Below are 21,599 nucleotides of genomic sequence, written 5' to 3'. Positions count from 1 at the left end.
GGGAATGTGTGGGGGGTTGTGACTGTGGGGGTGGGTTGTGTGTGGGTGTGTATGTGGGGTGTGGGTGTGAGTGTGGGGGGGTTGGATGTGTGGGTATATGTGTGGATGGGTGTGTGTGGGGGTGTGCGTGTGGGGGTGTATGTGGGTGGGTGTGGGTGTGTGTGTGGGTGTGTGTGGGGGGGTATGTGGGTGGGTGTGTGGGGGAGGTGTGTGTGGGTGGATCTGTGTGTGGGTATGTGTGTGCTGGTGGGTGTGTAGGTGTGTGGGGGTGGGGTGACTGTGAGGGGGTGTGAGTGTGAGTATGGGGGGTTGGATGTGTGGGTGTTGGGGGGCTGGGAGGTGTGGGTGTTGGGGGGTGTATGCATGGGAGGTGGGTGTGTGTGGGGGGGCGGTGAATTCTTTGTAATGAAGAAGAGGGAAGGAGCAGTTAAACTTTAAACCAGACATACTTATCCTCAAAATAGTTGTGGTGATATTATACCCTCATACTTTGTACTACAAATGCATTTATTGGTTTGTAAAATATATAACCAGTTTATGAAAATATCCCTTATAAGAAGAGTAAGAAAACCAGTAAAAATGTAAAACAACCACATGGAAATTATGTCTGATTCCTTCTTCTCCATTTTATTTTATTTTTACCTTTTTTTTTGAGATGGAATCTGACCATGTTGGCCAGACTGGTCTTGAACTCCTGCGCTTAAGCGATCCTCCCACCTTGGCCTCCCAAAGTGCTGGGTTTTTAGGTGTGAGCCACTGTGCCCAGCCACCCCCTCCTCCATTTTAGAAATGATGGGTACAGTAATGCAACCTTGCAAAGGGATTCCTTCAAGTTTTTCAATGTTTTTTAATAAAATGACATCAATTGCTGAAAGCATTATGACCTTTGTTACGCTACATAATACTGATACAAAATGTGAATAGTACAAAGTTCATTATATATAATATAAGGCTTTAATATATTACATTTGTTTCTACATAAACGGACTATAAATATATGTGCCATAGCATGTCTTATAGTCATTGTTCCCAGCATTTCACACTATGGTACCAAACAAAAAACACATTTTCTTTTTTGAAAAAAAGGACAGAACAAGGGCAAAAATCAGTAGAAATAGCTTTATATGTTAAAAGTCTAAACAATACAATAGATGTTATAATTTGGGCTATAAAATAATTTTGAAGTCTGGCTAATAATCATTCAGAGAGTGAACAAACCCAGTCAGGTTTACTGGAGTGTAGAGGCCAAATAACTAAAATATTGATGGGTTGCGGGGTGAGAGTGGGTTGGGGACAGGGGGGAAGAACAAAAGGGTAAAATCCTTCCTGAAGCTTTGACACCACACACAGCTTGACATTGAACCTCCCGCATTCAGTCTCAGACATATCACATCAGGACAGATATGAGGGTATTCATCCAGAAGAAACCAGAAGCTGGTTTGTGCAGTCAGAACTCTTCAACACGGCAGGGAGCCTTGAGCTGAATGTCCTTTCTGAATAAAGGATCAGCCTGGGAGACAAGGAGCTAGAGCTGCATCATTTCCTTCCTGGGGCTTGGCCAGGAGACACGTAAGGGTCTGGAAGGAACTCTCATTAGGAGTCGGAAACAGCACAACAAACTCTACTTTAGCCCAACTCGAAGAACACGCAACCTTCTAAAACCAGAAACCCCGTCTGAAGCCTTTACATTTCAGAACAGACCCCATGCCCACCTCCACCGGAGCCAACACAAGGCATCTGCAGGCTCCAGTACTCTCCAAAGCAAGGTAACGTTAGTCTTCCTTTCTATCAATCCGAATTCCACACTTAAGGCTTGGCTTGGGACCCACGTCCTAAACAAAGCCTCTTGGATGGACTCAGCCCTGCAAACCCTTCCCATCTTCAACACCTCAAACACTTACATTGCCTGGTTTATCTTCTAGTTTTACAGAAGTTTCAACTCCCCAGGTACTGCTACTTCTTTGAGGATGGGGCCATTTCTTGAACGTCTTTTTTCTAACCCATGGTGAGACCCACAGCAGGGGGCATGATAAATGCTTTTTAAATGAATGAAAAAGAGGATCAGGTCAACACTGGGAGAAGACACAGACACATTCTTGGGTCACAAGCCTCTTCCAGGATATGCCTAGAAGACTAGCTCCCTGCAGGCCGAGGTCCTTCTTTTGTTGTTGAAATGAAAATCAAATGCGGCTACTTCCTGCTGGTGGAAAGAACAACACTTGAAAATCTGAGCAGCACCTCTCATGTGATGTCCGGGAGTTGGGGGTGTGGGTGCTTCCTTTTAAACAGGAGGAGAGCTCAGTGTGGTCCCCGAGTCAGGCTGGAGAATCTGGGCTGTGCTGCCAGTTTGCACTCCAATCTCTATCAGCTTTAAAAGTTCTGCTTCCTCACTGGAGTACACAGTGGTGTCTGTGTCATCGGAGTGATATCCGGACTGGTAGCCGCTTGTCTGGTTTGAGCCTTCAGATGCCACAGACTCCCTGCTTTTGCTGGGCACCATTCCACTGCAGAAGAAATGGCAAACAAATGAGTTGGCAGAGAGAAGACAATTCTTTTGCTTTTTACCCTCACCCCATTCCCAACTCCACATGGCTGCCGTCTCCCTGGAGATCCTAGCCCCGTATCTTTCCCAGTTGTTAATCAGCACAGCAGGTTTACAGCAACAAGGTCTATTTTCAGGTACTGGCATGAATTAGTAGTTGCAGATAAGTCCTCTTACTCAGGTTCAAGTCTTTCAAGCCTCAAATGAGATGAAAGGCAGTTCTCTCGAGTTATGCAAAGGCCCCAACTGATGGAACATGTTTATGGCCTCGCAGATTGACAAGTTTGTATACAGTGACAGGCGCCAAAGGGCCACTTGCATGATATTCAAGGAAATTGGGATGTTCTTAAATTTCACTTGTGCTTTTCCTATTGTGGCAATTTGGGAACTACGGGGCATGTGTATGGTGATAATAAAGCTCCTGGGCAACTTTAAACTTGAATAACTTGAAGCATGTGTGCAGTCAAGCCAGATATGTCAAGCGCTGCTTTTTACTCATCAAAACCACATTCCTTGGAAGGACTGAGGACCCCAGTCACTCAGCAGCAACTAGAAAATGTTTTCAATGGCATGGAATCCTGACAGACGGTAATCATGTCAAAGCCTAGAAATGCAGGCTGTGTTGATCTAAAACTTCAGGATTTACACTTTCACAAGCCACTCTAAGGTGTTTTTTCCCGGTAATAGGTGTTTTACCCAACTTCTTCATGTTAAAACTGCAAAAGGGAATTTTAGTAACTCGTGTTTACGCATAGTTTAAAAGTTACTTCAAATAATGAGAAATACAATTTTTTCTTTCAATTCAACCCCAACAAAACTAATGTAGGTGTCTCAAGCAATGGCATGGTGCTCTGTACATGATACTTGCCGAATAAACATTTTCTGAGTCAATGGATGAAACATATCATTGACTTTCACAATTTCTTACCTTGGGCCTTAAAGAAAACAATAAAATAGCACAATGGCACCTTTTAATGTGTTGGGGTTTTTTTGTTTTCTTTTTGGTATGAGCATTATTCAAAAACCCATGAGTATTCCCATTTTATATAAAAGTTAGATTATAAGCAGATCAAAACCTCCTCTATCCTTACCTTCAGGTAAGAATACTCTAGCAAATACTCCAGCAAATACATAACTACACTTATTCTATTATTCTTATAAATATAGATTTTCATTGATTTATTATTTTAAGAGAACATACACGTATTTAAGACACCTACAAATTCCTACTGAACCATAGAGTGGAGATTATATTTAAAACTAATTTTAATACTTTTCTCAAAATGAAATACGAATTCAGACAATAATATTTAAATATCTCAAACAAATAGATATTGGCTTATTTATATATCATACTTCTTAAGCACAGATGCACCCATTTGTATACAGACTTAAAAATTCTTCAGAATCCACAAAGATTGTAATCATATTGACAGCTTTAGGGATCACATCCAATCACCTTTTTCATTTAGCCATTACTGACCACAGTAAGTATACACAGAAATTCCCTAGTATTCATGAATTCTCATAAAAATTGAGCAAATTCTCTAATTTATTTCGGATTATTTTTAGATTTGTCACTTAATTTTATCGTGTGGTTAGTTTCCATTCTTTATTTGTTAAATTGATGCTAATTTCTCCACCCAACAAAGACCCCATAGGGAAAATTCTGCACTTACATTGAAAGTCCTAAGTTCCTTCCAAAAATTCCTATTGAAATTTGTCTTTTTAATGTGGCGGAGTCTTACCTAAAAGATGGAGCTAATTTGGTTCTGTCTTCCAAAGTTTTCAGCTCTTCTGAGGCAAGAACCATACCACTGTCTGTCTGGTTGTCCTTTTTAAGAGACAATGAGATGGCACAGTTAATTGAGCATATAAAATGACCAACTATTTAATCAAGCTGATTTCTCAACCCATCTATCATGTCTATCAAATAAGGTCCTGTGGAAGAACATAAAGGTATCATAGCCACAAATTGTCCAAGCTACAAAAGGAAGCAACTGCTTCCTATGAGTAGACACAGGCCAGAGAGAAGAAAAAATTTACAAATCAGCAGCTGAGAATGCCTGTTACCATCGCTGTCTTCACTATGACACTACTTGCACTTTAGTGAAATTGGTCAGAAAGCTACACTGTCTTGAACCTTGGACCAAGGGCTTTACTTATTAAAAAAACAAAGTTCCATCTCCATAATGACCCCATGATACACACACTCGAGGGCAGCCTTCTAATGAGGCTCCAAGACTTTAATGCTTAGGCTAATATTTATCTAGCTAGTGTTTCATCCTTTGTATTATTTCTAAGACTATTTTTAAAAGACGTACTTACATCTGGGATTACTTTTACTTCTGGTTCTTCTAATGGGATATCTTCAAATGTTTTTACACTCACAGGTCGGCTCTTTCGCTTACTGTTCTGCAGATACTGACTGCAAAAGAACAAATATTTATATTTTAGTGGTGGTATATTTGACTGCAGATACCACAAGTGATACCTAAGTTCATTATCTTTCAACCACAAACTTAATAGCAACCTTCAAAACATCCTTTAGAAAAACAAAACAAAATAAAAATCTTTCTCTGCTAGCACACATGGAAGGCTTAATTTCCTGAGAAAGTACATTTAAAAGTATAATATAACTGAGGAGTCTCGATGAGCCTGTTCTTTTGAATCCTACTTCTGAGGTCCAGTTCTGGACTAAAGACAACAACAGCAGATGGAGTGATCAACTGCCTTCTACTTGGCTTCCTGATTGCATGGGATTCCTCCATCGAGCTCTGGATATATTACTGAGTGTTTCACATCTGTCTGCCCATCTCCTGGGAAAGTTTTTCTGGATAATGCTCACAGAGCAACCGTTCAATGAAAGATAGGCAGAGGAACCATCTGAAGGTCTCCTTAAAGGATACTGAACCCAGCAGTGATTTGAAGACAACCTCTTCCTCCTCCATGTAACAGAGGCTTAGTGTGCAAAGAGAAGGTGGGCTGAGTCTCACTGTCCCCTCGTTTTCGCCCCCAGAGTTGCTGTCTCAGGAAAGAGCAGTGGTTTGAGAGTAACAAGATATTTTGCCTATTTCAGAGTCTACCACTGACTGCAGAAACTTGAGAAAGTCATGAATATTTCTTTGACCCTCTTGTCCCATCTGTAAGATGTGTTGGCAGTAGCACTCCCTCCCTAGCTCACAGGGATGTTGGGAAGATGAATGACATAGAGAATGTTGGGCTTATTGTTCTTAGGAAGAATAATGCCCTCTCAAACAAAGCTCATTTTTCTCCTTTGACTTCCAAAGCTTCCTTCAGGAGTCCAAAGAATAAGACTTTTTGAACAACAGATCCTCTCCTTCTTGGGAATGCTCCTTCCTGGCCATGTGGCTTTGGGTGAGTCTAGTTGATGCTATCAAAATCACTTACAGCCCAAGTGGAGGGAAGGGAAGTCCTATTCACTGGAAGGGCCCACCGAGACAGAAAATACATTCTTCATTCCTATACCAGCCTACTTCCCACTACAAGCAGCCTTCTGGAACATGCTGCATAGACCTTGGGCCAAAGGAGAAGAATGGAAATTAATTCTCTCTCCCCTACCCCAAGAGGCTGGTTCCTCCCTATACAGAGAGGAGAGAATGAGATTTTCTGGTGACATCCTCACTCAGGAAACTCCACAAGTTAAGAGGATATGATACACAGGGTGCAAGCAAAGCCTACTTTCTCGTAAGTCCAACCCCTAAAAGTAACGGTTGTCAAAAACTACTGGTACCATAGTCAATCATTCCTGCATTCACTTGTTCGGGAAGCTCTCACTGATAATCTGCTGCATGCCTGACACCGTGCCAGATGCTGTCTAAGCAACATCTCATGACGTGTTCACCACGGTACCTCTCTAGGGGTGAGTATTACTATCCCAACTTTTCAGATGAGGAAACCAAGGCATAGAAAGTTTGAAGAACTTATCCAAAATCACATAACTGGAATGTTTGGATTATTATTTTGAGGGCAATGAAGAGCCACTGAAGGATTTTAAGCATGGGATTGACAAGATCAGATGGGCCCTTTAGAGAATTGACTCTGGATTGAAAAGAATAAGACTAGAGGCGTAAGACCCAAGAGACAAATACTGCACTTCTTCAGGAGAAAGAAAGGCAGCTTGGCTAGAAAAAGGGAACGCCCATGAGGTTTGGAGACATGGGCTCATTCTAGTGATATCTAGGGGATAGAATCAACTAGGGTTGGCAAGTTTGGACAATAATTCAGCTGCCTTAGAAAGGACAGCTCCTTAAATTCTTAATCCAGTAATTTTTTAAATGGCATGATCCTCTCATGATTGACAAAGCATTTCCACAGACAATGGTGCATCTGTTTCTCCTAAGACGGAGAAACAGGTCTTTTAACTATTTCCGCTTTGGAGACGAGGGAGCCAAGGATTAGGGAGAAAATGGCTAATAAAGGGTAGAACTGGGACTCAAACTTAGGCCTTCAGACACCAAAGCCCATGTGAAGTTTTTGTTTTGTTTTACTCTACTCCATACAGACTCCCTTGGAAGAGTATCAGGAGGGAAAAGAAAGAAGAAAACAGCAGACACAATTGTTCAAGCAATTATTAAGCACCCAGTATGTGCACAGCACTGTTCTCTTGTCATGCATGCACTGATCATGCAGTATCAGGGTCAGGGGTTTAAGTATGGGGTATGAAACAGACAAAAGGTGCAGAAAGGACAGTCCCACTGCAAGCAGTCTAATGGTAGAGCCAAATTCAGGAATACCTAGCTAGCAGGCTGTCCCAAGCATCAATCTACAAGGGCCATTTAATCATCACTAACAATTACAAAGTGGAGAAAATGGTATGTACCAAAACCTTTCTCTAAGAGAGAACTGCAAAGAAATTTTTGATAAGCTGCTTGATGTGGGAGGTGAAACTCCCAGAGAAAATGACAGAGCAATTGCAGATGATCCCCAAACTGCCCTCAAAGAAAGATGAGCCCAGCAAATATGTGTTTTCTTGCAGGAAGCATGCAAACTTGAGGCCAGAGCTGATCCACAGGGGAAATTAGAGGCAAAGCTAAGTCTAGACATGAGTTGTCCCTCCCCCACACGCTTCTCAGCCTTCTCTCTAAATAAATGCTAAGTAAATATTTTTCAAATGGTTTAAAGGGGCAACAAATCATGAGGCTAGCTCCCACAGTGATGTCTCTGTCCAGCTCTATTTATAATGCAATAGAATTGAAAATTAGAAGGAGAAAGACTGCTCAGCTTTTGTACTTGGCCAGAAATGCGTAAGAGGATGGAACAAGCCCCCTGAGAAGTACCCCAGCCTCAACTCATTCTCCCCAGAGAAACAGAACCCGAGGAGAGCAATGGAATGAAGCATGCCGTGTGCAAATGCCTCTATCTGCTTTTCTTCGAAACCAGATGATTAAAATGTGACCGTGAGTTTTATTTTATAAAAAGGAAAAAAAGGTGGAGGAGGTGGAGAGGAGATGCAGACAAAAGATTCCAATCTCCATTTTATTTTTCAAATTATGGCCGGATAAAAGAGAAACTCGGCTGGAAAAACCGATTCAAAAATCACAGACAGAAAATAGGAGCCAGGCCTGTGCTGGGAGTGTGGTGTCACATTTGTCCACGCTTCTGGAGATAAATGTTAGCAGCCCTTTTATATATGCAACATCATATGTGGTGCTTCCATTACACAAACATGATTTCTTCTCCTGCTCAGCACCATATGCAAAGCACCCGGTGAGCCAGGAGGCTGCTGACTCAGATCATCACTCTACTTGGTCACAGAAAACACATGGAATATAGTTCATGATCAAATGGCTTTCTGATAAAGGGGGAGGCAATAATGGTGTGTGGGAACAACTGTCACACTAACAGGCCGGCTCAACTTGAACTGGAAATGTGTAAACACAGGAGTGGAACTGTAGTCTCATCTCATTACTGTTTCTCTCTGAGGGCCCTCCTTGGCATGGGAGGAAAAAACATGGACTTAGGTGTCAGAGGAACTGGATTCATCTCAAGGATGTGATTTTAAGCAGCTCACTTAATAGACATCTTTTACTGAGTGCTGTCAAGGGCCAGGTGCTTAGAAATAGCTTATATCTTATAACTCTCAAAACAGCCATTTTCAAACAGCACCACTGACCTTGTCTCATTTCACAGATAAAGAAACTGAGGCCAAGGGTAGATGATTTGCCCCAAGTTGCACAGCTGCTATAAGACAGACTTGAGGGTCCTACTCAGTTCTATCTGATTCTAATACCCGATCTTTAACTACAAGTTTGTACTGCCCTCAGGTAACAGAACTGAGCCTCGTGTTCAATAATACATCAAAAAAAAGATCATTGTTTCTACCTTGCCTGACTCTGAGTGTCATGATGTGGGCAACATCTGATAATATATGGCAAAGTTCTTTAAAAATATGCCTAATGCTTTTGACTTCAATGGAACAGTCAGCTCACTTGCTGGCTTCTAAGCTTTCTTCCTTCCCATCAGTGTTTCTGCTACCCCGCACGACTCTAGAGTGCAAACTGTCCACGAGTTTCTCCTTAGCATCCCCTGCCATGTGGCAACCTGGCCAAGTTCTGGACATGAGACAGCTCCCTGCCCCTCCCTGCAGACCAGGCACACTCGGGCTGGCAGGCTGGACCCATGCTGTCAGGGGTTCCATTAAAGCAGGAAAACACCCAAAGGGGTTGGGAAAGAAACAAAGCAAAGTGAAGTAGTCCCAGGCCTAGTAAAGGGCAATTTTAATATCATATTGTAGAAAACCACACCAACTCTTTCCTTATGCACAGGTGCTGGGAGAGAGAAAAAAGAAAGCTGCCTTCAGAACTCCTCTGCAAATCAGGACAGGACTGCAGTGCATGTGTTTTAAATAAGCCCAGACATCCTATTATGCAAATAAAGTACTGAAAAACAGACGTGGGAGGGGCTTCTGAGATGCAGTGTCCAGTCTAATTCAGGACACAGACCCATGGCTTTCTGTATCCTTGCCAGAGAGCCATAAGCGTGTTCTCATGCATGCACAGAACTCTTCCTTTCTGAATCTCTCCTAAGCCATTTAATTCACATTAATAAAAGCATACACGGGGATAATTTAAATGCAGATGTCTTTGTAAAACTGGTCTCTTTATTCTGGAAATTAGCAAACTGTGGCATTCCAGCTATTGCAGCTGCAGGGCTTGGAATTCTTAAAGGCAATGCTGTGGCAGCAGCGTGGGCTACAGATGGGAGGAAGCACACCTACCCAGGCCCTCTTCCAGGAGCATTCCCCATTATGTTAACCTCAGGGCTGAGGTTATGTGGAAGTGCGATGCAGCAGCCTTAGACAAGGTCTTCCTTCCACTTCCAATCCCCCTCCCCAAGATGGCCTTGAAGTCACCCTCCCCCAGGGGATGTTAGGCCATATACAGTACCTGATTCCTGCTGTGTTGTCATAATGGAATTTGGGGTCACATACTTCCTCCTCCTCCATACAGGAAACAGGTGAAGTAGGCAGAGAGAGTCCAGAATCCTCTTCCATGCTCAAAGTCTCTGATATCGGAAGAACAATGTAGTCTTTGCCATCCTGAAACAATAAACACAGAAGACTGTTGTTATGGCTTCAGTTCTTCAAGTGCCTTTTCATTAAAAACAAAGGGCACAGGGGCTTCTTGGCTACATAGGGTGTGTGGCTTTCATATCTGAACATAGAACTTTAAGACAACAATAAAAATCATGTGTCAGAAACAAAAAGCTGTTGAAATGGAAGGTATATTAAGGGAGAGAACTAAAAATGAGATGGGTAAGGAGCCCACAGGGAAGTGCAGTTACAATGAAGAGAAAGCAGGCTGTGGTCAGAGAGGTAACAACAGAACACGTGGAGCTACACAGAACAAAAAAATCACTCCTTCACAAAGCCCTAACCACATGAGCCAAGCCCTTCAAAGGGCATGGCATCCAGTTTTAGCCACCACATTTCAAGGCAATGGAAAAACTGATGACAGTCTAAAGAAAAGCAATAAATGGGTAGGAAAATGGGTCTTTTGAGAAAAGGTTGCACAACTTAATATTATTGAATCAAGAAAAAGAAATAAAGGGCTATTTGATATCTGTAAATGTTTGGAAGGTTTATTGATAAAAATAGAGCTGACCTATCATCCCCCAGCTGTTCAAAAGAAAAGAAAGAGGAAATTCGCTTCCATTGTAGTAAGAGGCATTGACTGGAGATTAAATAACATTCTAATAGTAAAGACTACAACTCTAAAATCTTCCAGTGGAAGTTATAAGAACCTGTGATGATACCAAGATAGAAACCATCTTTTTTGCATAGCTTAGATGTATTTTTGCCTGCAGAATTTATTAAAAATTTCTTGAAATTTCTTCCATTGTTGATCTTCTGTGGATCAACCAGATTTTTTCTTTGTTTTAGCTTTAGAAGAGCATTTGAAGATACAACAAAAAGATAAGTAGGTAGAAATCAGAGTAGTCTGCTCCCAGGTTATAAATTAGAATCCTATCTGTCTAAAAGGGTAATCACAGCTTTTAGAAAAGCATTATTACTGAGATGTAGAAGAATACAGTAGATTATTCAATGGCTGAGAGGACGGCATGGTAGCCACGAGACAGCTCAGGCAGTAGGGAAGTCCTTGACATCTAAGTACTCTTTGTAGGTGCTTCTTGGATGGAGGTGACAAACCTGCTGAGCATTAGCTTGCAAGAGATTTCCCAAATGTTCCACCAACTCTGAAAACGTGGGTCTCTGACTGGGCTCCCCGTGCCAGCAGTCCAACATGGTCTGGTACCTAAAGAAGCAAAACACTGATTTCGTTAAATGCCTCTTTCTTCCTGAATGCTGAAAATAAGCACTTAAATGAGTACACATTTATAAAGAGCTCATGAGTTGAGATGCTAAATAGGGATACAAAACTGTATAAGACACAGAGTCCCATACTCCAGAGGCTCAATGTGTATAGAAAACAAAATATTTGAAGCAACATCTAACAAAAACTAATGTTGCTTTGAATAATAAAGTACTATCTTTTCAAGAAGTGATGACTCCATGCTTGAAATTATCAAGAAAGTCCCCAAAGTAAAAGCAGGGCACTAACTAGGCAATGAAGAAGGTCTATATAATGGAAAGTCTTCCAGGCAAGGAGAATTTGTGAGCAAAGAAAGAGAACAGAGGAATACTTAAAGTCTTACATTTCTGGTGTAGTATAATCAGGGGCCCTCATTCTAGTTCCTTCTTTCAATCGCCTACAAAATTCTTCATCAATCTTTACCCCAGGATATGGAGAAGCACCTAGAACAAAACAGGGAGGAGACATTCTTTGATTTGATTTTCTCTTATAGAAAACCCTGAGCCTGAATCTTGCACATCCTCATCACCTATGTATCTATTTTTTTTTTCAAAGCTTCCAAGAAGTTTCGCCTGATAGACGTGAAGTACAGGAGAGGAAAAGACAACTTTTGTCTTCCTCTTTGGAGTCTGGATGGAAGGACAAAGAGAAATGACTTACCTAAGGAAAATATTTCCCACAGCAAAACACCAAAAGACCAGACGTCACTCTGGATTGTGTACACTCTGTCAAAAATTGTTTCTGGGGCCATCCATTTCAAAGGGAGGCGAGCCTACAGCGGTAGAAGACAAGGATTCAGAACCCAAATTAGCAAATATCTGAAGAAAAATACTTCCTTTGTTCCTGAACATAGGTCCTGAAGCTCTCTACGAGGAGTTTTAACTCTGTTACTTAACCAAGCACGGGGTTCATGTTTGAAACTTACATCTCCTTTTCTGACATAATCTGGATCTTTATAAATATCCCGGGCCAAGCCAAAGTCACAGATTTTAACCACATTCTTCTCCGATAACAGGATATTCCGTGCCGCCAGGTCCCTGTGGATACACTGCAAAGAGAATCGTGTGTGCATTAGGTCTCGGCACAGCTGATCTCTTTCACATCTGTTGTGACCTCATGCATCAAAAAAAATCCCACATCAGAAAGCCAACTGATTAACAAGGACTGGGTTAGTATCTTTTATCAACACTTCAGGAAAAAAGTCTGTGGGCTTTGCTGAGACACACATCTGCTATTCCATAAACAGCCCCAGCCTTTGGAGTTAAATAATTAAGTTATAATATGATGATGGAATCATAAATAGGCTCCTCTAGGACACAAAAAAGTGTGTTTCTGGTCACATCCACACATTCCTTTTGCCTGGCCCCATATTTGGTTAAAAACGTGTTATTCTAAGGAGGTCCCAGAATGGGATTTGTTTTTTGAATGAATGCACGGAAATCAGAAACAAGGGGCTCTCATTGGTTTAGTGCTCTTTGTTGGTTTCCCCCTTCCGTATGAAGCTGAAGCCAGACTGGCTCTGATAAACAATTCCCAGAGTGGCTTCCCCTGATTTCAAAGTGCTGGATTATTATAAAGGTCTATTAAGGCAATTTCAGCCTATCACAAGTCAGGTTGATTCTCTAGTGCATTAATAATACAATGAGATTCATCTTGACTTTCTCTTCCTTTTAGCTTCTCAGTTTCTCCTTTCTCTGTATCCTCCAAACTTCAGCTAACTTCCTACTACTCGGCAGCTTTAGCTCCACATGATATTTTGCAAGAAAATGAGTCTTGGGGAGCACAATAAATGAACCAATGGCTTAGAAGAAAACTTTTTTTTTTTTTTTTTGAGAAGGAATCTCACTCTGTCGCCCAGGCTGGAGTGCGGTGGTGGAATCTCAGCTCACTGCAACCTCCACCTCCCAGGTTCAAGTGATTCTCCTGCCTCTGCCTCCCAAGTAGCTAGGACCACAGGTGTGCCACCACACCTAGCTAATTATTATATTTTTAGTAGAGACAGGGTTTCACCATGGTGGCCAGGCTGGTCTCAAACTCCTGACCTCAGGTGATCCACCCATCTTGGCCTCCCAAAGTGCTGGAATCACAGGCATGAGCCAACACGTCCGGCCAAGAGGAGAATTATTAACTCGCTGGAGAAGTGATCATGTAAGCCAGGCATTGCTGAACTTCCCACACCTCAAATCTGTATGGCACTCTCCTCTGAACAAGGCATATTCAGAAGCACATCATCTAGCACAATTGAGCAACAGTGGCAATTCCAAAAAACAGACAGTATTTTTGACTTTTCCTCCCATACAGAAAGTTTCCTCTTTTAACCCAACAACCAAGTGGATTCAAGAAATCATCTGGTAGATGTAAGGAAAGTTAAAGGATTCCCACATTCATTTTCATTCTCTTCCTAGTCCCCAAAAGGAACCCTGACTAAGTGACGAATTCAGGCCATAAAAAAATAGTAATAATAAATCATAATCTCCAAGAAGTGTAAAGGACCTTTCTCTTTGGGAAAACCCTGTAAGGCCGCAGTTCTCCTCCTTCCCCTTGGGAAAGAGAATACAAGAGCTACCTAGCAGAAACATCAAAGAGCCTGAGGCCTTGAATGCTATGAGAAGGGGAAAACATGGGTTGAAGATTTCATTCTAATTTAGGAAAAACAAAAAATATATATAACTTAAGTCTTTCTTTCTTCATTAGGCTGCACAAATACATTCTGTCAACTGATAGTTCTTCCTGATCCTTAATTTGAAGTATTGTTACCTAATATAAAATTACACATTTTATCCTTTCCAGGGCAGTCACTGCCAACAGCCTTGCTCCCTGCTTGGTGTTTACAACCTTTGGAATAGTTGTAACTTGTCACGTCCCCACCTCAGCCTTTGTTTGGCCTACTTTTCTAATTTTAGCTCTTTTAATCGCTCTCATCTGAAGCCTGTCCTTCCTCGTTTCTAATTATACTCCTAACAAATACTTTTTGATGGATGTTAATGAATGTAAAATAAATTAAAAATGATTCTCATGCCAAGATATCTGTAAGGCTCAGCCCCTCCCCTTTCCAGGTCATTGCTCAAATGTCAAGTTCTTAGTAAAGCCTTCCTTGTCTACCTTGTTTAAAATGGATGTACACACACATAGAGAAACATAAACATACACAAGTGCATTGCTCCTGTATATTCTATAACCCTTTCTTGCTTTATTTCCCCATAGCATTTACTCTCATCTAACCTACAACACGTTTTACTTGTTTATATTGCTTATCGTTTGCTCTACCCACTAGAACTATAAACTCCATGAAGGTGAAGAGCTTTGCCTGATTGTTCACCACAGTATCCTCAGTGCTCAGAAGATTGCCTCACACTTAGTAGACGCTTGACAAGCCTTTATTATACAGCTTAATTTCATGAACTCCTTTACGACTCTTACTCAGCAGAAACAGAGCCTCCCCAGCAGAGCTCTTCTAAGAGACGTAGAAGTGGTGAATGAATTACAATCCCAAACAAGAACCAACAGCTGACACTGGACATCTTATTTCCAAACCTGCGATCTAAAAGATAGCTGATTTCCCCTCAACCTTTCTTACCTTTCGCGATGCCAAGAACTCCATGCCCTTAGCCACTTGGAAGCTGTAACAGATGAGATGCTCCAAGGTCAGGAAGTCCTTATACAGATCTTCAGGAGCTGTCCAAAGAGGCAGAAGGATGGAGATCAGTATTTCCATGTGTTAGTGTGATGTGTTTCTAAGTTTGCTAGAGTAATAATCTTTTTAAGACTTGGGAGTTAAATTTTCAGGAAACAGAAGCAGAGAGTCAATGCTTCTATCTTCCATAAATCTCCTGAATCCCAGTATCATTAGCCTTCATCATACCCCTTAGGAACAACACCGGTTTTTCCATTTTAGCCAAATTGAACCAGTAAATCCAGGAGACAGAATAAGGTAATATTGACCTAGATAATCTGGGAAAGAAGGAGGACATTTCCAAATTTGCCACTTACACTGTTTTTTTCTCATGTACCCAGAGGGATAAACAATAGTTTCATATCAAGAACTCTAAAAATAAAACAACAATATTCAGGGTCATTGAATCTCTTCTCTCCAGGCTTTGTCCTGGGACAAAGGCCAAAAGTCAAACTATAATCTGCAATAGATAACTAAAAATACTAGAAATATATTTAATTCATTTTCAAACTTAAAAAGTGCTGTAAATACATTAAATCTGGCCTGGGAGGATGTTTTTTCCTGAGAGATAACAGAAACATGGGAAGATAAATTTACGTAAATTGATGGTATTTACTTCAGTGTAACTGGTACAAATAAACACTAAGATATTAAATGGGTGTTTCAAAATCATCTCTTTGGTCAGATAAGACTTATGGCTTCTTTCCTGGAGACAAATACCAGAGTAAACAAAAACTTAGTTGTAGTAATAAATTCATAAGTATTTATAAGGCTGTGAGCCTTTTTCTCAACAACTCAATCTCTTATGTTTCTGGCTCACTGGCCACTGTTTTTTGAAAGAGAAAGAGCAGGGTAGAGGCAGCACCACTCAGTGCGGGCCCAGCTAAATGATGCCTAGACCACCTCCCTATGTGCTTCCAGACCACATCCCAGCCCCACACTACCTTCTCAGCTTCTAAGAAAAAGGAGTTAAATGCAAATTCTCTCTGTAGCCTTATGTCAAGGGAAACAGAGTGGGTTTCTTCCATTATTCTTCTAGACTTATGCCTCAAGGGGAGTCAGCCTGTCACCCATCTCTACATCCACAAAGCTATCTCTGCTCCTTCTGAAGGAGGCAGAAATACAGTGTGTCCTGGAGCCGGCTGAAGTCCCGGAAGTTAAGCTGGGACCACAGCTCCACCCAGAAAGAGCACTAAAATATCACTGAGGCCAGGCACAGAGGCTTACGCCTATAATCCCAGCACTTTGAGAGGCTGAGGCAGGTGGATCACCTGAGGTCAGGAGTTCGAGACCAGCCTGGCCAACATGGTGAAACCCCATCTCTACTAAAAATACAAAAAAAAAAAAAAAATTAGCTGGGCGTGGTAGTGGGCACATGTAATGCCAGCTACTCGGAAGGCTGAGGCACAAGAATCACTTGAACCCAAAAGGCGAAGGTTGCAGTGAGCAGAGATCACACCATTGCACTCCAGCCTGGGCAACAGCATGAGACTCCACCTCAAAAAAATAAAAATAAAAACAAATAAAATATCACTGGAAACATAACTTAATAAAGGCCAGGATATTTATCAAGACTCCCCTGAGGAAGTATGGTTGGAAGGAAGACTTGATAAGTCGCATAGGGTAGGGTAGAAACAACAGATGGCTCCTAAACTGCCTTTGAGAAGGTTAGGTATAATGAAAAGAAAGACTTTTGCACAGGTAAAGCATGCGACGTGGGGCTGAACCACTCTGGGGCTCTCCAAGGCAATGGAAAGGCTAGTCAACTACCAGAAAACTTGTAGTTTCTCCCACTAATAAATGCTGAACCAGTATTTTAAGAACACTGCTGTGGTTGTAGCTGACTGCTTAGCCCACTTGGACCACCCAGATTTCTCAGGCTAGCCCTGCTTCACCTCCCAGTCTAGGACTTCCACACTTCACTTTTGAGGAGACAGAATGGAGGCAGTCTATTATAGAAATTCAGGTCTCTTTCAAATTATGAGGTAGTATTGGACTTTTCCCACGATCAAATTCCTTGTAACACCCTATCACCCTGTCTGCTCTGACAAGAGCATGCCATAGCCTGCAGGAAGCACTGGCTGCTACCTTCCTCTTCTTCTACATCACTGAGGGACTTCTCCTCCACAAATCCAGAGCTAGCTGAGCTCTGGCTACTGGTGATGCTGTCCAGGCGCCGTTTCAGATCCACAGGGATTGTTCCAACGTAGTCTTTCCCTTGACGGAATCGTGCCCCTTTGGTCTATAAAAAAGCAAAGGAACAAACTCACTCCTTGAATACAAAATGAGTCTTTAAAAGTTTACGACCTTTAAAATGTAGTAAACCATGGAGATACTTGAAACTACTAAAAAGCAGACAAGGAGGACATCAATTTCAGGATTATGCAATCTCTGAGCTGAAATTTGGGGCAAGTTTTGTGCATAATAGGGTTTCTTCCACAAAGCCTAGCTTCTTCTTTAGCTTAGAGACAAATGCCACATTTTGAGTTGCATTCAGACACACTTTCAGCACTAGGATGCTCTTCACAGAGGGATTTACACTCCACAGGGCCAAATATGGCTAGGGGAGAGACAGAATAACCCAGAGATGTCCTACCCTCTGCCCTCCCCTTTCCTCACTCATACCTGCCTTCTCCCCAATGTCCACACTCTGTAATGGGTCAGTAGATTAAAATCACAAAAATAAAACAGAAACATATGGCCCCCAGAAGGTAAAAGAGGAAGTTATAACAGCCAAGAGGTAATATGAGAAGATTCCTCACAAGTTCTTCACAAAATTTCAACTAAAAAACTAACCTGTACCATTTTGAGTTTCCCTTCATTTTATAACATGGCCAGAGCAGGATTAGGAGATGACATACCTTGTAGGGGACAAATTCATTTCTCTTGCTCCTCAGGTAAGTGGATAGGTTTCCAAATTTGCAGAATTCCACAATCACCATGAGTGGCCCTGCAGGCAGCATGTCCAGGAGGGAAAATGGGTTTTCACTCATATTCCTCACTAAGTGTTTAATATAGTGATGAACCCAAAAACACCTTAGAAGAAGGCTACAACCTTTCATTGGGACAGGAGTGTAGAAATCAGCTGGTCCCAATCCCCTTATACTGTAGCTTTTCTCTTTTCCAGAAGACATTTACACAAAATTAACCAAAATTTCAGAAGAAAACCCACCCGTCTACTTGCTTTTCAATGCAATCACTTAATATGATTCCATTTTGGGGGTAACTACCCTTAAGCTTTCAAGTTTTAGGAAAGTTTACTCTTCTCCTCTGGACATCTGTTACACAAGTAACAAACTGTATCATAGTGGTATGACATTTCTTAATTCAGAGAAAGTTTTACAATAATTATATTCTAGTGCCAATTAAACCTCCATGAAATATATTTATTCCTAGGAATCCGCAAAGTATTCTAAGCTAAGAAAATCAAGGCCATAGGAGTTGACTGCTTTCCCTCAAACGCTATCAGAGAGGCCTGTTAAAATTGGGTGACCACAGCCATCCCATTACTGGGTATATACCCAAAGGACTATAAATCATGCTGCTATAAAGACACATGCACACGTATGTTTATTGCAGCACTATTCACAATAGCAAAGAGTTGGAACCAACCCAAATGTCCAACAACGATAGACTGGATTAAGAAAATGTGGCACATATATACCATGGAATACTATGCAGCCATAAAAAATGATGAGTACATGTCCTTTGTAGGGACATGGATGAAACTGGAAAACATCATTCTCAGTAAACTATCGCAAGGACAAAAAACCAAACACCGCATGTTCTCACTCATAGGTGGGAATTGAACAATGAGAACTCATGGACACAGGAAGGGGAACATCACGCTCCGGGGACTGTTGTGGGGTTGGGGGAGGGGGGAGGGACAGCATTAGGAGATATACCTAATGCTAAATGACGAGTTAATGGGTGCAGGAAATCAACATGGCACATGGATACATATGTAACAAACCTGCACATTGTGCACATGTACCCTAAAACCTAAAGTATAATAAAAATAAATAAATAAATAAAATAAAATAAAAAGAAAAAAAAAATTGGGTGACCAAAACCATCCACAGTTACTCACCTCCTGGCTTGGTACAGGCACCTAGAAGGTTGACCACATTGAGGTGGTGACCAATATGAATGAGGATCTTGAGTTCAGACATGAGGGCTCGATGCTCACTGTGTGTTGCCCCTTCTATAAATACAGTACAGAGAGGGAAATCATCGGTGTGGACGTTTCCTTCAGATAATTGGGGTCCCTCCCTCCCCGCATGCCACTATACGACTTACCCTCCAGGGGTAACACAGCTGTGACCTAGTTTACAGACCACATGCATTTCCTCAAAAGTCAAGTGTAAATTCTATTTTCTAATTTGAAATAAAATTCATATTTTAAGTGAGCCAGAAAGTTTGATATTTAAAGGAACCCATTGTGAAATCTTTTGCAAAGTGGAGAATACATCTGCAGTGGAATCATGCCCAGATTCTCTTCTTTTACAAAACTGGATTTTTGCATTTCAGGTTCACTATGATTCTGAGGGTCTGATCATTTCACTGCTTCCTCATAAGGAAGCAACACCATGTATTAAATATCTTCATGTGTTAGGGGCTATACCGAACGTTCCAGCCAATCTGTGCCGATCTGTGCAGGCAAATTAAGGCCAGCTGGAAAGACCAGTTGGCACATGAGGCTGATGGCACTAAGACTATGTGTTTGATCCTGTATGGACTGCTGCACTTCCTGCTAATTCACAGGCGCATGGTCCACATCTAAGGCTCCGATGAGCCACCTCAAAATTACATACTCCCTTGGCCACAAGAGAAAAAAGGCAAATGGAGAAAGATAGCTTTGAAATGCACAAAACCCATATTGGCAAAGGGTCAGTGGCACTGCCTTCATCAATGAGAGAACATCACAATTGAAAAAAGAAGCTTTAGTGTCTAACTTCCTGAAATGAAAAAGGCCAGACCAGAATTCCATTACTATTAGAATTAACAATTATTTATAAAGCTTTTAATTTAAAAAATATAACCCATTATATTTTTTTCTAACACAACCATTCTTGTTTTGCAAATTATCTTTTACATATGAACATCTTTTACATATTCCAATTCTGGAGAACATGCTATTTTTGCATTCCACTATTTTCCTTTCCATATCTCTAGATGGTCTATAATTATCTGATTCCACAATATATTAAGAAACAATTTTAATATAACCACAGTCCTTTTTTCCTGTACCCAGAACCACTAAGTTCAACTGTGTTGGCTGAGCCCTGCACAAGGGTAACCAGGCAAGAAGGTGAAACCCATCCCCAACACTGCTTGCCAGACCATGCATCCTGGCATAAAGCTACAAAGGAGGATCCTTTTTCCAATTTGCACAAGGGCATTATTTAGGCTGACTGCATGTGTGGCTAGTAGGCCCACGTAAGCACAAAGCTACTGATACAAGCCTTGCAACATGTTTAAAGACTAGATAAAACAGAAAGATAGATCACCACATAATTTTGCTTTTACCTTTCAACATTTTGACTGCTACTGTCCTGCAAGTTGCTGTCTTGTCAATTCCAAAGGCATCTGCTTCAATCACTTGGCCAAAGGCACCACGGCCAAGAGGCTTACCTAGAGTCAAAAACAATAGCAACAAGAAAACGGACTTGGATTACTATACAACCAAAGTGATATGCAGAGACATCAACTAGATAGGGTGACCATACATCCCAATTTAACATGGATAGTCCAGTTTACACTCCTTTGTCCTGGCTTAATTATTTAATAACTCCCCCTTCATTCTCCAAATGTCCTGCTTTGGATGATTACATAGGGGCCCTACCTCTAAGTGGCTAAATGAATGATTATCCAAATTCAAGAGATGGAATTAATATTTCTAAACCAGAATCCAACATCCGAATATACCACATTTGTCATCATTCTAATGGAGGAAGAGATGGCCTGGTAAACACAATATCAAATTAATAGCAATTGAAAATGCACCTAGCTTCAGCCGGTCTCTGGGGAATTCCCATTTGCTGGCATCATAAGGCAGTCGTTCACAATGTTCGTCCAATGGGAGTTCATCTGGATCCATGACGATGGACAAGTAGCCTGTCTTCAGTTCCCCTCCATTGGCCTGGAAAGCATCAATCCTTCCAGTCATAAACACACTGTTGTTTGGCTGTTGTTTTGTGTGCTTGTTATTGCTGTTTATTGGAGCCTCATTCCTGTCTCATTTTCCAATAAAACTCATGGAGTTTGAGAGTGGTCCTATTATAATCCTGCTTCTAGTTTCCCTTGTCCCCCAAAGGAGCTCAGAATTAAGGTTTTAAAGCTTAATTACACTAGACAGTCCAAGCCCTTTTCCTCTCTAGTGGCTTCTATCAATTAAATCCCTGAGATCCAGCCAAAGGAAAGTGGGCAAGAATGTTATTGTATTGAAATAAAAATGTGCCCATTGAGCCAATAACAATGGGAAGAAACAACTCAAAGAACCCCAGTCAGTTTTCATTAATCATGAAAACCAATGTGCATGGGCAGAAGG

The 21,599-nt window shown here is 41.4% G+C and overlaps 1 protein-coding gene across 1 annotated transcript in view; it reads right to left on the bottom strand.

The window, feature by feature from the left end:
• Window positions 1-623: 623 nt before the first annotated feature.
• The window catches only part of KDR (kinase insert domain receptor), a 47,959-nt gene continuing 26,983 nt past the window's right edge, over window positions 624-21,599 (bottom strand). The window contains exons 17-30 of the mRNA XM_055294647.2: window positions 21,056-21,191; window positions 20,579-20,683; window positions 19,140-19,253; window positions 17,911-17,999; window positions 17,138-17,291; window positions 14,954-15,051; window positions 12,302-12,424; window positions 12,037-12,148; window positions 11,720-11,819; window positions 11,214-11,319; window positions 9,952-10,103; window positions 4,871-4,970; window positions 4,291-4,376; window positions 624-2,504 (exon numbers count right to left, since the gene is read on the bottom strand). Coding sequence (XP_055150622.2) covers window positions 2,282-2,504; window positions 4,291-4,376; window positions 4,871-4,970; window positions 9,952-10,103; window positions 11,214-11,319; window positions 11,720-11,819; window positions 12,037-12,148; window positions 12,302-12,424; window positions 14,954-15,051; window positions 17,138-17,291; window positions 17,911-17,999; window positions 19,140-19,253; window positions 20,579-20,683; window positions 21,056-21,191 — 1,698 coding nt within the window. The 3' untranslated portion in view covers window positions 624-2,281. The remainder of the gene's footprint in view (window positions 2,505-4,290; window positions 4,377-4,870; window positions 4,971-9,951; window positions 10,104-11,213; window positions 11,320-11,719; window positions 11,820-12,036; window positions 12,149-12,301; window positions 12,425-14,953; window positions 15,052-17,137; window positions 17,292-17,910; window positions 18,000-19,139; window positions 19,254-20,578; window positions 20,684-21,055; window positions 21,192-21,599) is intronic.

Source organism: Symphalangus syndactylus, chromosome 10 (genome assembly GCF_028878055.3).
Source record: "Symphalangus syndactylus isolate Jambi chromosome 10, NHGRI_mSymSyn1-v2.1_pri, whole genome shotgun sequence".
Classification (NCBI taxonomy): domain Eukaryota; kingdom Metazoa; phylum Chordata; class Mammalia; order Primates; family Hylobatidae; genus Symphalangus; species Symphalangus syndactylus.
This window is presented reverse-complemented; position numbering and strand designations above follow the sequence as displayed.